Source organism: Hippopotamus amphibius, chromosome 4 (genome assembly GCF_030028045.1).
Source record: "Hippopotamus amphibius kiboko isolate mHipAmp2 chromosome 4, mHipAmp2.hap2, whole genome shotgun sequence".
In the NCBI taxonomy this organism is placed as follows: Eukaryota; Metazoa; Chordata; class Mammalia; order Artiodactyla; family Hippopotamidae; genus Hippopotamus; species Hippopotamus amphibius.
Window position 1 is genome coordinate 78,113,880 of NC_080189.1, and position 15,783 is coordinate 78,129,662.

At 52.2% G+C, this 15,783-nt stretch overlaps 1 protein-coding gene across 1 annotated transcript in view; it reads left to right on the forward strand.

The window, feature by feature from the left end:
• The first annotated feature begins 1,632 nt into the window (after nucleotides 1-1,632).
• CAMK2B (calcium/calmodulin dependent protein kinase II beta) overlaps nucleotides 1,633-15,783 on the forward strand; it is a 93,754-nt gene continuing 79,603 nt past the window's right edge. The window contains exon 1 of the mRNA XM_057731637.1: nucleotides 1,633-1,714. Within this exon, the coding sequence (XP_057587620.1) occupies nucleotides 1,650-1,714 (65 nt within the window). The 5' untranslated portion in view covers nucleotides 1,633-1,649. The remainder of the gene's footprint in view (nucleotides 1,715-15,783) is intronic.

The following is a 15,783-nucleotide window of genomic DNA, read 5'->3' on the forward strand; positions in this document are numbered from 1 at the left end:
GCAAGCTGGGTCTGCAGAACCACCCAGGAGTGAGACTGGTCACCACGTGGTCTGCTCATCTGCCTGACGGCCGTGTGCCAAAGTCATCCTGATTTGGGAGGCCCTGGGTCCCACCCCACCCCCACCCCCTGCATTAGATCTTTTATCAGGAAACATTTATTGTGGTTTCTGGAGCCAGCCCTGGGCTGCCCACCAAGCTGAGGGAGATGAGCGGGACAGGCCCAGACCTGACGCCTGGGGAGCCCGCGGTGCAGTCAGTGGCTCCTGTCAGGACAGCCAAACGGCCCAAATAAAGAGCTGGCTGCTGGAAACTTCATTTGCTCAGGGCCTGCCCAAGACCTGCCCTGGCCCTTTCCTCTCTGAGGAGTGTGGGGGTGCTGGGGCCCAGTGGGTTGTCTTCGCTGGGCTTGAAGTCCTGGTTCTAGATGGCAGCCTAGGTGTGGCCCTGGGAGAGGCTCTTCTGTGGGAAATGGGGTCAGCCCAGCCTCTCCTACTCCTCCCCCCTTGCCCGCTTCTCCTCCTCTCCAGGGCCACTTTCAAGATGGACCGTCTTCTTCCAGGCCAGAGCTGGGAGCAGGCAGGTGGACTAGGCCTGGAAAGGGAGAATGTGTGCCCTTACCTGGGCAGGGGGTCTGTGAGCTCTCAGGACCCCCGAGGTGCTGCTGGAGCAGCCACTGTTCCCCTGATTCAACCATCACCTGAACTCAAAATGTCTGTTTCTGGGACCCCTGTTCCAGACACCCCAGTGTCTAGTGTTAGGAGGGAGGGGCTAGGACCATGGGGGAGGGGGCAGCCTCCACTCTTTCATCTCCCACTCCCAGTGTCCCCAGTTTACATTCCTGGTCTGGGAGGCTGCCGGAAGTCTCGGCCAGGGGGGCCTGGACTGCTCTGTGTATGGAGTGGAGACCCGGGCAGGAGGGGTCCTGTAGCATCTCCTCGTGGGGGTGTTAGGAATGAGTCTGCTGGGGGAGGACTCCCCTCTGGCTCCTGTTTACCTGAGTCCCCTCCTGAGGTCCAGGTCGAGGTTGGCCTCCAGGGGAGAGAGATGGGGCTGGGTTCAGTGTGTGCAGTCCCCTGTGTGTGTGTGCGCGCGTGCAGGGAAGTCGCCAGGAGGCAGCGGAGAAGCCGGCTCAGGGAGCCAGCGGTTCCCGGTGTGCGTGGCCCCAGGCACATGGGCGCGGGTGCGGGTGCCAGCGCAGCGTGTGCAGGGCGAGGGTGCGGGTGCAGGGCGCGGGTGCAAATGCAGGGAGCGGGAGCGGGTGCGAGAGCGTGTGCAGGGCGCGGGTGCAGGTGCAGGGCTCAGGTGCGTGTGCGGGTGCGAGTGCAGGGTGAGGGTGCCGGGCGCGGATACGGGTGCGGGGCGCGTGCAGGGGGCGGCGGGCGCGGCAGGCGCGGCGGCGGCGGTGGCGGCGACAGCGGCGCCCGCGCTCCCCGCGCGTAGGTGTGCGGCGCGCTCCTGGCGGGGACGGAGCGCGCAGATCTCGCGTGCGCTCGCCGCCAGGCGCAGCCCAGCCCGGCCCCTGCTCGGCGCCGCGAGCCGAGGTGTCGCCCGCGCCCGCGCCCGTGTCGCCGCCGTGCCCGCGAGCGGGAGCCGGAGTCGCCGCCGCCCGAGCGCAGTAGAGCGCACGCCGAGCCCGTCCGTCGCCGCCATGGCCACCACGGTGACTTGCACCCGCTTCACCGACGAGTACCAGCTCTACGAGGATATTGGCAAGTAAGAGCCGCGGCGCGTGCGGGCCGGGCGGGGGACCCCGGAGGGCGCCGCGCTCCGAGGGCCGAGACCCTCCCAGACCCTCTGCGCTGCCGGCTCCGGGCGCACTGCGGCCCCGCGCGCCTCCGGCTGCTCCCGGCTCGGGGCCCGGGGCGCACGTCCCCGCGCGGTCCCGACCCCCGGGGCCTGGGGCCCGGCCGCGGGACCACAGCGCGCGCGGCCCTGCCGGGCCCTGCCCAGCGCGACCGCCCGGCCGGAGGCCCCGGCTCGAGGCGCGGGGCTCCGCGCAGCGGGGGCGGCAGCAGGTGTCCCCGGAGCGCCGGGCAGACGTGACGCATTTGGCGGCGGGAGGTCAGAGAGGAGCGGCGCACGGGGGCTGCCGCGGGGCCTAGAGCGCGGGGGAGGGGGCGGCCCTGGCCCGGAGGGTCGTCCCCAGCGCGGGCCGAGCTGTCCCCACCCCCATCGAGCGGCCGAGCGCGGGGGCGGCGGGACCAGCGCTGCGCCTGCTTCTCCGCGTGGCTCCATCCGCGCGGGGGGTGCCCGCTGCGCTCCGCGCCGAGTGGGAACAGCCTCTGCTGTGGGTCCCCAGGGGAATCGGGGTTCGGGAGGATTTTTCCCCAGATCCTTCTGGAAGGAGGAGTCTGCAGAGCTGGGGGCTGAGGTCAAGAGAGCTTGGATCAGGTCACTGGGGTGAAGATGAGGGGGTGAGATGGGAATCTGATGAGCTTCAGGGTCATGGAGGTAGCTGGGGGGCTGCATTGTGGAGAGTTATATGGGGGGAGGCAATGGGAGGACTTTGAAGGCACGGTTCGGGTAGAGCCTCACCGGGGAACAGGTGGCTCTTGGGCTCTGCTCACCAGCGTGAGCGATGTGGGGCCCTAGACCTGGCCCTGCCGCCGGGCTCTACCCCGAAGCCAGTCGGGGCTCCTCTCTGGCCTGAGGGTCTCCACTCTGGGAATCAGGGTGGCTGCATCTGGCATCCCCAGGTCCGGCTCCAGAACTCCTGAACCTCTGGCTCCAGCCCGGCGCGGCCAGAGCAGTGTTCTCCTCCATCCTCCTCCATCCCTCCCGCGTGGTGGGGGCGCTGGCGAGGTTTCCTCTTACACATCCAGCGGCGGATCCTTTTTTTCCCCCTTTATTAAGAAACGTCTGTGGTGATACCTTGTGTTGGCGAGGGATGCTGATCATTGATAATTGTGGGCGCGAGCTGGGAGGAGTGTGGGGGTGTGTGAATTCCCCAGTTCTCCCTGCACGTGGGGGAGATGCCAGTCAGGCCTGGGTGGAGGGGTGGGCTGAGGAGTGGAGTGGAGTGGGGAAAGCCCATGTTGGGGCTGGGGCAAGGCTGGGCCCTGGGGACCCAGAAATTCACTTCCCTCAGGTGGGGGCTGGTTGGGTGCCTGTCCCTAAGGCAGGAGGGTCTGGAGAACAGATCAGAGCAGAGAGAGGTGGGAGGGGTCCAGCACACAAATTGTGTGCACCCTGGAGGCCCTGAGGAAGCTTCCAGGGCCTGTCTGGGACCAGGCCTGTGAGGACAGGGCGATGTGGTCCTCAGATGGGGGCTGGTGGCTCTCCGAGGCAGAGGGCGGCAGGTCACCCCATTCTAGGGGACTTTCTTGTTTCTCTGCTTGTGCCCAGGCCCTCCCACCAGGCACCCCGGATCCCTTCGTGGAAGTGCCTCTTCCCATTCACCCAGTCTCCACAACCTGAAGCTGGCTCCGCTGACCCCTCCTGCAGTTTCCTGTGAACCTCCTTGGGCCAGCGGCCCTGTAGGGCTGTCATTCCAACCCTGGGCCTCCAGTTCCAGCAGCAGCGACCCGTTATTCTGGTCGCTGCCATCCACACCCACACTGGGGGATGGAGGTCCTTGGGGCTGCCCTTGGGGAGGCTGGGAGGGGTGGGGGACCTTGCAGTGGAGGCCAGGCTCTTCTCCTGTCAGCAGCAACATGAGCAGCTTTGGGAAGGGAGCTGGGGGCCTGGGGTGTGAGCGCGTGAGGAAGCCTAGCTGTCCAGGGGGCCTGGGAGAGGGGGGAAGGCACCCCAGCAGGTGGGCCGGCCCAGCACCCCTTGGCGGAGCCCCCAGGCACCCTGCCCAGTGAGGGATGCCCAGGGGTCATGCCCAGGGACCTGTCATGGCCCTGCTGGGGCATCCTGGGTGGGGAGGAGGCTGGGCCAGTGCAGGGTGAGCCACAGAGGGGCAGGTGTCAGGAGGTAGGGTTGGGCACTTAGGCCACCACCTCCCCCCAGGGTCGGGGTCTGCAGTGGCTGTGTCAGTGGCTGTTGACAGCGCCTGGCCTGCCCAAGGCACAGTTGGTGTTGCTTCCTGGCCCAGGTGGATGCGTCCAAGTTTATTTAAAGCTGCAGCCCCTGGCACCAGTCAGGCGACACTGAGCTCCCTGCCCGGGAAGGGCCGGGCTACAGGCCCACAGCTGCTCTCGTGACACAGCCACTGGCCTCTCCCCTCCCTGCCCTGTCCCCTTCTCCACCTTGTCCCACCCTCCCCACTGCTGCCTCTGTGCCGGATCGTCCCCCGTGGGCCGGGTCATTGGGTCCGAGGGTCAGGAGAAGCTGTTTTCTGGGGCTCTGCCCTTCCTTGCTTGGCCCGGGTAGGGCTCCCCGCCACCAGCCTGGAGGCCCAAGTCCTGGGTCAAGAGCCACCTCGAGCCCGGGACAATCACAGATCAGGGCAGCGAAGCCCTCAGTCCAACACGGACCAGCCAGCAATGGAGTTTAAACCTTTTCCATATTGGATAGATTTTTTTTAATGGAAAAAAAAAAACTTCCAGGAGTAATAAACACTTGTATCTCTTCTACCGGGAATTGGAAACGGTTCCTCTTTTGTCATTTTGGCTTTAAGTTCTTTTTTTAAATGGTAAGAACTAAAGCGTTACAAAGAAACGTTAAGTAACCATTTTCCTCCAAACCGACTGTCATGCATTTGGTATTTATCCTTCTACACTCTTTTTTGCTCCATTTACACACGGATAGAAGGATCCACAACTAATATATTAGATTCTTTGGTGTGTTTTACCTTTACATAAACATTCAGAAACTTGCTTTTTCACTCTGCTTAGTCTTCTGGGCTTCCGTGCGTGGGGACGCATTCTGACCTCTTGCTGCTGCTTGTGAGTAGTGACCGTAGTATCTGTAGTACGTCGTGCTGCCTTCCTCATGGCTATCTCGGTGTTTCCAGCGTTTCTCTCTTCCAATCCCACAGCCGGTTTGCGGGTGCGCAGGTGTGAAGGTTTCCTTAGGGTTTGTCCCTGGCGGTGGGGGTGCCAGCGGGGGTCCGGGAGGTCTCCGAGGCTCCCCTGGGCCCCCTCCCCTCCAGCCCCCTCCCCTGGCTCGTTGCCGACCTGAGTTGTCTGCCTGTTTGTTGGGGAGGAAGTGGTTGTGCGTTTTGTGCATTTTGTGTTCAGGTTCCCGAAGCTTCCACTTTGGGGCATCATCCCCTTTAAAATATGGGTGGTCCCCCCAGGGAGAAAGCAGCTCCCACACGGCTTTGGTTATAATTCAAGGGTTCATGGACCCCTCCTCCTGGGGGAAGGTGACCCTCGTTGTAACAACCTCTAAGGGGTACATCACTTTGAACATTTGATTTTATTTAATTCAGGTTGCCTGGGAATCCCCCCTTGCCCCTCCCCTCCCATTTTATAGACATAGAACTGCAACTCAGGGAGGGTGGGCAACTTGCCCCGGCAGCTAGGAAGCCCCCACCTCCAGTCCAGGGCACCCCTGTCCCTCCCAGCTTCCCCCAAACCTCAGCTAGGCCCCGAGCTGACCTTGGTGTGTCCTTGACTCCATCCAGCATGCCCCAGTCCGGGGAGAGCAGGTCCTGTCCTGGGGTGTCACCCCTCGCTGGGAGGATCACCATCAGCCTTCCGTGCTTTCTTGGCATCTCCTCAACTAGCGAGCGGCCTGCTAGGTAGTTAATAGATAAACTCAGGAAATTCAGAGCAAATCAATTGTGAGCCTCCTGAGCTCTGAAGCCTGGTTGCCAGGGAAGAAGAGGACTCTGGTGGAGGAGGAATTACTGTGTTTGCTTTCTCCCGCCCTCGAGCACATCAGGTACTTCCTGCCCCAGGGCCTTTGCCAGTGCTGTTTCCTCCTCCTCTGATGGCCACACAGCTCATCCCTCTGGCTGCTCAGCAAAGTCCCCATGTCCCCTTCCCGCCTCCTCCCCCACCCAACCTCTCCCTACTCTGTCTTGCCTTATCACATGCAAAGGCAAGGTGTTGGGCCCTGCCCACCACAGGGTCTTCTGCACATGTGAGGAAGGAGTGAGTGAACCAGGCAACCTCTGCCTGCCTGCTGGGCTGGCCCCCAGGGCTGGAGTCTGGATGCCTAATGTAGGGTATTTAGAGAAGTCGCACATGTTGAGGCTGCTGTGAGATGCACATGAAGGTGAGGCTAGTTTAGTTACTATTGAACGGTATTTTTATACCATAACCTACTTTGCTGAGAGCTAAGAATATATCTTGAGCTTGCTACCTGCACTCTTTCTCTCCTGGTAACAGTCGCTAGCAGTTAAATGGTGCTTATTATTTTAAGGTGCTTGATCTGTGAAATAGGTACCATGATCACTCCCAGTTTGGAGAAGAGGTGCCTAAAGCTCAGAGAAGCTCCACACAGGACCAGGGTTTGAATCCAGGCAGTTGACTCTGGAGTCCACCTTCTGCTTCTTTCAGAAGCTCATGACCCTATTCTATTCTGTGTTTTTAGAATGCTCTTATTCCACTGGCTGACTCATGGCCTGCTTGTGGTCTACTCTGACCCTGGGCTCCTCAGGGCCTCACCTGTCCTTAGCAGGCTGCTCACCAAGCCCTCTTTGTGCTTTTCCAGTACAAAGGCACTGCCCTTCGATTCCTTTTTGTAAAAACATCATTTCCTTAGGTAATCCCTCTGTGACAACCAATACTCTGCCCCCATTTGGGGCTGCCAAGGCTTGAAATTTTATTTTATTGATTAAACAGACAACAAGGATAGTGTCTTATAAAGGAAAATCAGTACATAAGTATGTGCAGTAAATATGACTCTCACACTTAAGTTTCCTCATTCCCCAGAGGAACCTGGACTGTCTATTTTAATGTCAGTATAAGGATATATGTATGTGTACATAGACACATATATGTATACACACACATACATATGGTTTTAAAAACATGGATAGAATTGCCATATATGTGATTCTGCTTTTGTTTCCTCTAACACTTTTTCATGATGATCCTTCCATGTCATAAGAGACTTTTCTTACAGCTAAGTGCCTGCCAGTTCTCTTAGAAGCAGAGATGGGTGTATATCTGGTGGCCATATTTTTAAAACCAAAAATGGGGACCTGTTCACTGACAAGCATGACAGAGGGAAGAGAGGATGCTATGTCTGAAATATGGGCTCCCAGAGTTATCAGGAGGGCAGGATTGTAGTGAATGAAGAAATACTTTTGTTCTTGGTGGGGCCCTGGTATGGGGCACAGGGGTTTTATTCAAAAAGAAGCCAAAAATGTATTCCTCTCCCTTTTTTTGAAATCTGGGGGATCCCCCAAGAGCCTAGGGGAGAGAGATGCGATGTCGGATTTTCTTTCTTCTCCCTAAAATGAAATTCTAGCAGAGACGGTTCCCTTAGAGAGTCCATATTGAGCTGCCTGGAATTTACCAAGTGCTTTAATAAGAAAGACCAAGCGGTGGTGACATGAACAGCGTCTGCTCCTTGGAAACATCTTGTCCCTCCCACTGCTCTCTTGTGGCCACCTGGTCCAAGGCAAGAGATGTGGCCTTTCTGGAGATTTCAAATATATTTTCAAAATGTTTAATTCCTTCTCTCTCTCCCCCCCTCAAAATGGAATCTGATTTGGTTATTTTTAAAGCATCTTTCACAGCTGCAAGTCACTTTGTTAGTGTAGAAACGTAAAAATGCATTATGTATCAACTTGGTTTTCCAAAAATTATCATATTGGCATGTTACATAGAAATGTATATTTTATTCATATAAGGATCTGAATCTATTTAAAATGAAGATATCCTTATGGGCTGCTAGTGGTGTTGCTAAGTGCTTAACTTTTGGGTGGCCTTTGTCTCACAGGTTAGAGGGTCACCAGCTTGTTCAGTGGCCGCAGCTCCTGATGGACATAATTCTTTTTGCATTGACATAATGATCCTAAAATAACTAAAGTTATGATTCTTTGTTAAGCCAGATACAAGCTTTTGCTGAATTCTGGAACAGATTGGCAATAGCTGGGCATAGATTTAAGAACATTTTTTGGAGGACACATAAACCACGCTGTTCTGCAGGCCTAATTTGAGAACCACCACCTTTCCCCGCTTTATGAGCAGCCAGTGAGCACTGAGGGGAGGGGATGCTGTGACCGTTACCATGAAACGAGAAGGGTGTCCTGTCTTCGGAGGTAACGCCCTCCATGGCGTCGGGCACATCCAAGTTGGTGCCCGTTTGCAGTGAGGAGCTGAGAGGCAGCCCCTGCCTCCCTGTCACTCGGCCCATGCTGAATTCCAGGGCTTAGAACCATGCCCGGTGCACAGTAGGTGCCCAACAGAGTGGCTTTATGTCACCTGCTAAAAGATGGGAACCTTGCAGGTAGAGGGGGCAGGAGGTGCCGGTGGCCTCGGGGGTCCTCGGACACCCAGCTTGAGTGACTGCTTGTCTTGTCACCTGGTAAAGTGTGGCATGACTTAGGTGCTGGCCACAGAGCTTGCTGCCAAGGGGTTTGCAGTGTTCTGCCTGTCTCTTAATAAAGTTCTTCATGTGGCTTTTGTTCTTGTACATTAAGATGCAGCCTGATTTTCAAAGATGTTGGTTCAATCCAGGCTGTCTGTTAGGGGCTTTCTGGGTGAAGTATGGTGGTCTAGTTAGGGGCAGCACCTGCTGATCAGGGAGGTGGATCCACGCCCCCGCTGCACCTGGCAGACTCCACCCCAGACCAGCCGAATCAGACACAAGGAGAATGGTGGCATCTTGGGGATGATCCAGTGGGCAGCGCAGACACCAACCCTGCAGGGGCTTCTGCACCCCAGGCCAGGCCCCCGCACCCCCTCCCTCCCTGGGCTCCATGTGTTTGGAATTTGCCTTCCTTTTTCTGAACACTCAACGATATTACCCCCGACCCTGTCCAAGTCACCTGGAGCAGGGCTGTCCAGAAGAAACAAAACTCGAGCCACAAATGTCAGGCACATGTGTAATTCTAAATTTTATAGTACTTGAAAAAAATACTAAACAAAGAAATAGGTGAAAAGGACTTTAATAGTATATGTATTTAACTCAGTTTATCCAAAATATTGTTTCAACATGTAATCAATACAAAAATTATTGTTCAGCTATTTTATATTTTAAAAAACGTATGTTTTTGAAATCTGTTGTATATTTTTACACGTATGGTACCTCTCAGTGTGGACCAGCCACATTTCAGGTTCTTTAGGGCCACACGTAGGCAGTGATTACTGTATTGGACAGTGCATGTCTAGAGCTTCAAGGTCATTCCTATTATAATAATAATTATTATTACTGTTCACAACTTTTCTGGTTTCTTTTGCTCTTCTGCAGACTTCTTCACACATTCAGCAAGTCTGCTTGCACACTGATCATTTGCCAGGCATCTTCTAGTTGCTTAGGAGATACTTAGTGAACAAAGTCGAGGGTGCCGACTCTCATGGAGCTTATACTGATGGGAGAAGCAGGTAATAAATACGAAATAAATTATATGATGGAGTAGAAGGTGATGAATACTTCTGCTCTGGGAATAATTAGGGAAACTCAGGAGTGCCAGTTAGGAAGATTGCAGTTATTAAAAGAGTGGTCAGGCCAAGGAAAAGAAGAGAAGCCTCCAGTTGCTAAAATCAGGAATGAAAGAGGAGACATTACAACTAATCTTATAGAAATAAAAGACTGAGAAGGGAGTTCCATGAACAATTGTGTGTGAAGTTAGAGACAACCTAGATGAAACGGACCAATTCTTAGAGACACAAATGACTGAAATTGACTCAAGAAGAAATAGAAAATCTGAACAGACCTATAACAACTAAAGAGGTTAATTAATAAATTAAAAATTTTTTAATGTCCCATAAAGAAAAGTCCCTCAGACCTAGGTAACTTCACTGGTAAATTCTATCAAACATTTAAAAAATTTATACCAGTCCTTCACAAACTTCCAACAAATAGAAGAGGAGAGAATTCTTCCCACCTCATTCTATGAAGCCAGGAACTACCCTGATACAAAACCCAGACAAACACATTGTAAGAAAACTATAGACCAATATTCCTTATGAGTATAGATGCAACATCCTCAAAAAAATACTAGTGAAACAAAACTAGCAGCATATAAAAAGGATTCATTATGAGCAAGTAAGTTTCATCCCAGGAATAAATAGTTGGTTCAAAATACAAAATTCAATAAATTGTGATATGCCTTATTAACAGAATAGACAAATTATATGATCATTTCAATAGATGCAGACAAAGCATTTGAGAAAATCTAGTACTCTTTGCTTCTAGAAGCACTCAACAAATTAGGATTAGAAAGGAACTTCCTCAACTTGATAAAGAGCCTCTATTAAACCCCCACAGCTAACATATTTAATGGCAAAAAACTAAATGCTTTCTCCCTAAGACCAATCTCTCTCCACTTCTATTCAACATTGTACAGGAGGTTCTAGCCAGGACACTTAGGCAAGAAAAAGAGATAAAAGGCACCCAGATAGGAGAGGAATAGGTAAAACAACCTCTGTTTACAGATATCATGACCTTGTATAGAGAATATCCCAAGGAACTCCTGAAAAGCTATTAGAGGTAAAAAAAAAAAAATGAATTTAGCAAAATTGCAAGATATAAGATCAAGAGATAAAAATTATTATATTTCATTACACTAGCAATGTTCAATCCCAAAATAAAATTAGAAAAAACAATTTCATACAATAGTTTAAAAGAATAGCATACATAGTAAGAAATTAACAAAAGGTAATACAAGAGTTAAACATTGAAAACTTCAAAGTACTGTTGAAAAAAATTGATCTAGATAAATGGAAAGCCCTTTTGTGTTCATGGATCTGAAGACTTAATATTGTTAAAATGGCAGTACACTCCAAATAGATCTACAAATTCAATGTATTACTTATCAAAATTTCAGGTGCCTTTTAAAAAATAATAAATAACTAAAAATAAAATTTATATGGAAATGCAAGGGACCCAGAAGAGCCAGAATGATCTTGAAAAAGAGCAAAGTTGGAGGACTCACACTTCCTGATATCAGAACTAACTATACAGCTACAGTAGTCAAGATAGAGTGGGTATTGTCTGGCCTAAGTGTGGGTACAGTGTGGCAAAAGGATAAACACATAGATCAGTGGAGTAGGACAGAGAGTCTAGAATAAACCCATATATCAGTGGTCTGTTGATTTTTTTTAAAAGGATGGCAAGACAGTTCAATGGGGAAAGAAAAATAGTCCGTTCAACCAGTGGACAATTGGGTATCCACATGCAGAAGAATGAAGTTGGAACCCTACCTAATGCCAGATACAAAAATAGAAGTACTAGTGGACAACAAGCACACAAAAAGACGCTCAACATCATTATCTCAGAATGGGTCATACACCTAATTACAGCACCTAAAACCATAAAATTTTTAGAAGAAAACTTAGGAGTCGATTTGTGTGACCTTGGATTTGTCAGTGGTTTCTTAGGTACAACACCGTAAAGCACAAGCAACAAAAGCAAAATAAATGAATTGGACTTCATTAACATTAAAAACCTTTTGTGCTTTAAAGGACACCATCAGGAAGGTGAAAAGACAACCTATGAAATGGGAGAAAATATTTGCAAATCACTATGTTTGATAAGGAACTTATCTTTAGAATATTTTAAGAACTCACTGCCTAACAGTAAAAAGATAAATGACCGAATTTAAAAATGGGCAAAGGACTTGAATAGACATTTCTCCAAAAAAGATATACTAATGAACAATAAGCACACAAAACGGTGCTCAGCATCATTAGTCATTTGGGAAATGCAAATCAAAATCACAATGAGACCCCACCTTCCACTTCCACTTCCCTCCCATTCCACTAGAGTGGGTAGAATCAAAAAGACAGACGATGCAAAGTGTTGGGGAGGATGTGGAGTTGGAACCCTCATATATTGCTAGTGGGGATGTAAAGTGGTGCATCTGTTGTGGAAAATAGTCTGACACTTCCTCAAAATGTTCCCTTCCTAGGTGTGTACCCAAGAGATATGAAAACATATATCCAAAGGAGACAGATGGCCAATAGGTACATGAAAAGATGCTCAACATCGCTAATTATTAAAGAAATGCAAATCAAAACTACAATGAAGTATCACCTCACACCAGTCAGAATGGCCATCATCAAATAATAAATGCCTACAAATAATAAATGCTGGAGAGGGTGTGGAGAAAAGGGAACCCTCCTACGCTGTTGGTGGGAATGTAAATTGCTACAGCCACTATGGAGAACAGTATGGAGGTTCCTTAAAAAACTCAAAATAGAACTACCATATGACTCAGCAATCCCACTCCTGGGCATATATCTGGAAAAGATGAAAACTCTATTTGAAAAGATACATGCACCCCAAGGTTCATAGCAGCACTATTTACAACAGCCAAGAAATGGAAGCAACCCAAGTGTCCATTGACAGATGAATGGATAAAGAAGATGTGGTACACGTATACAATAGAATGTTACTCAGCCATGGAAAAGAATGAAATATTACCATTTGCAGCAGCATGGATGGACCTGGAGATTATCATACTGAGTGAAGTCAGTCAGACAGAGAAAGACAGATATCATATGATACCACTTATATGTGGAATCTAAAAAAATAATACAAATGAAGTTATTTACAAAATAGAAGTAAGTTCACAGACACAGAAAACAAACTTATAGTTACTTAAGGTGGGGGCAGGGATAAATTAGGAGTTTGGGATTGACAGATACACAATACTGTATATAAAATAGATAAACTAGGACCTGCTGTCTAGCACAGGGAAGTATAGTCAGTATCTTGTGGAAAAAAAAAAAACATATATCCACACAAAAACTCGTTCATAGCAGCATTATCCACAATAGCCAGAAATTAGAAACAACCCAAATGTCCATCAGCTGATGAATGGATAAAGAAAATGTGTTATATCCACAAAATGGAGTATTATTCATGCATCCTGGAGTACATCAGGAGTTGACTCGTGATGCCTGAGGGCAGGGTCCACAGTGAACCATCCCCTGTGTCCCTTGGCCCCAACCTTTGCTCCATCTCACACTGGGGCACATGTCACTGTGCCCAGAAGCAGCTGAGAGCCGCCTGGGAACCGGAGGCTGGAGGCTGGTGTGGGGCAGACAGCAGGGGATGAGAGGCCAGGAGGGGACACCTACAGACCTCTCCTCTTACTCCCCCACATCTTGGTGTTTCATTTACCATGGCCTGGACTGGCTTTGGATCCAGAGCGGTCTCAGAGTGGACACAAGGCCGTGACAGGGAATAAGAGGCTGCACCCCATTTAGCCCCCCGACCCAGATCGTGAGCCTGGGCACAGTTCCAGAAGGTACCATCCTCCAGCCCCTCTCTTGACCATGATTGGGGAGGGGTTTGTGCCAGGATGGGTGCTGGAGGGTGAGGCTCCTCTGGGAGCAGGAGGGGTGGGTCCCAGTGGGCGTGGTGACGGTCGTGGGCAGAGGAGGAGGACAGGCCGTCAGAGTGATTGACAATGACTGGAAGGGCTGGAGTGGGGGTGGAACCCAAACCCCAAACCCCGGGCTCGGTGATTCTGGGACATCTGGCGGCCTCCTTCCCGGGCCTGCCCTGCACACCTCCTCCGCCACCTCAGCTGGGTGTTCGCCCTTCTTTCTCCCTTCCTGACTCCCCGACCCCCCTACCCTGGCTCCTCTCCTTACCTCCTCCTCTTCTCCCTCATCTCTTCTCCAGGCTCCCATGTCTCCCACTCCTTCTGTCCCCCGGGGTGGGCTGTGACCCCTGCTGGCCGAGGAAGGTCCAGGAACCCATGGGCCTCTAGGAGCAGGGCCTGGCCTGGAACCCAGTGTCCAAGTGCTACACGGGGTGAGGGTCCCCAGCCCCTGTGAAGAGCGGTGCGAGGAGGACACCACCGAAACGCCTCAAGCCTGGAGTTCCCCTTCTAGGGACAAGTAGGTGCCTTGCCCCATGTGCCGGGGCTCCACTTGCTTCTGTCCTGAGTGGCCGCCTTGCGACTGTCACGTCCAAGGCTCCTGGGCCGGGGCCTGGGCACTGGGGCCGGGGCCTGGGCGCTAAGGCCACGGCTCCGGCATCCCCATCATTTCAGCATGGGGTGGGCTCCGGGGTCCCGTCATCTGTGCTCTTCCCTTCCTTGAGAGTCTGTGGTCCCTCAAGTCTGGCTGGGGCCTCGAGGCAACAGTGAGACTTCTGGGGCACAGACGTGGTCCCTGAAAGGCAGTGCTTTTCACGATTCCTCTGCGGGCCTGAGAGTGGGCATTCGTATCCTTACAATCTTCTGATCCATGAACAAATGTTCGTCTTGTCCGCTTGCCCATGGGGCAGACTTCCTAGGACAGCCTGTCTTGGGGGAGTATTAACCTCTCTTTTCCACTTCAAGTTTAGACTTTTCTTTCCTTCCTCCTTTGGCTGTGTCCAGGCTCTTCCTGGTGTGATGACTGATAGGCATTCCCCTCGTTTGGCTGTCTGGACCCCGTGGAGCAGGGGCTGGGGGGCGGGGTTGGTCCCTGGTTCCCCTTCTCCTCTCCTTTCTCCTCTCACTTAGAGGATGCTCAGAGGTCTCTCCTGATGCCGTCTTGGGGACTCCTTCTGCCTCCCCGCTGCAATGCGGGTGATTCCTCCCTCTGTGTCCAGCTGTCATCTGAGCTCCAGTCCCCTCTGCTTTCCCACCTCCTGCATCCCCCAGCCCCAAGGGACAGTCATCTCGGGCACTGGGTGGGGGACTAGGGCTTGGCCTCGATGAGAACTTCTGTGCTGTCACCTCTCAGGGAATGTGGAGTCTTCAGCCTCGGTCCCCGCTGGGGTGCAGTCTGCGTGGAACCCCCTGCACGGGCTCCAGGCCCCACTGTGCCCGAGTCAGCGTGGGGCTCCTTGGCGGGCAGACACTGAAGCTTGGGCTCTGGGTGGCGGGGGTGGTGAGGCAGCTCCTTCCCAGCAGGAGGGGACAGTCATGAGTGTGCTGAGATGCAGCGGGTGGGTCGGTGCTGCACCCCTGGGCAGAAGTTGGGTCCGCTCGTAGCGCTCAGTCTCCTGATCTGGGAAAGGGGTGTGTCATCATGAGGTCCGTCACGCACGCAGTGCAGAGAGCTGGCCCCGTGGCCGCCCTTCCCAGGGCAGGGCAGGGAGGGCAGAGCCCATGCACGGCTCCTGAGTCCTGTCCCAGGTCCGGCGGCCTCTGGCACGTTCAGCTTTCCCTGCGCTGTCTTTGGGGCCTGAGGCTGGGAGGTGGGGGACCTGGGGCCCGGAGGACTGCTCGGGATGACCATGAAGGAGGACACAGCTCGGAACCGAAGAGGGGGCCCTCCAGGATGCCAGTGTGGTGTGATTGGTACTGTGGACCGGCCACTTTTCTGTGCCCAAACCAAGGAGGGCGGGGTGGGGTGAGGAGGGCACCCATGGATGAGGCAGGCGTCTCCTGCGAGCCGTCTCTGCCCCGGCCTGGCCTGCAGAGCAGTGCCTCCGCCTGTGCCTGGCTGCGCTCAGCCCATCACAGCTGCTGGTTCCTTTCAGTTTGTGGCTTTCTGTCTGGGATTGTTATGCTTTTTTTCTCCAAATGTTTCTTATTGGTCAGCAGAGGTTAAGGTTTGATTTGTCACATGGTTCTAAAGGTGCTCTTTTTAAAAACCCGATTTTAAAGTCAGCATAAGTACCAATTTCTTTCTTTTTTTTTCTTTTCTTTTTTTTTTTTTTTTGCCATTTTCTTTTTTAATAGTTACAAATACTTGCCTTTGGTCATTTTTTCTTAATGATTTCTTAGAGATACGGCTGCATATTCTACCAGGACTTTTTTTTTTTTATTGTGGTAAAATATATATAACATAAAATTTACCATCTTAACCATTTTTACATGTGCA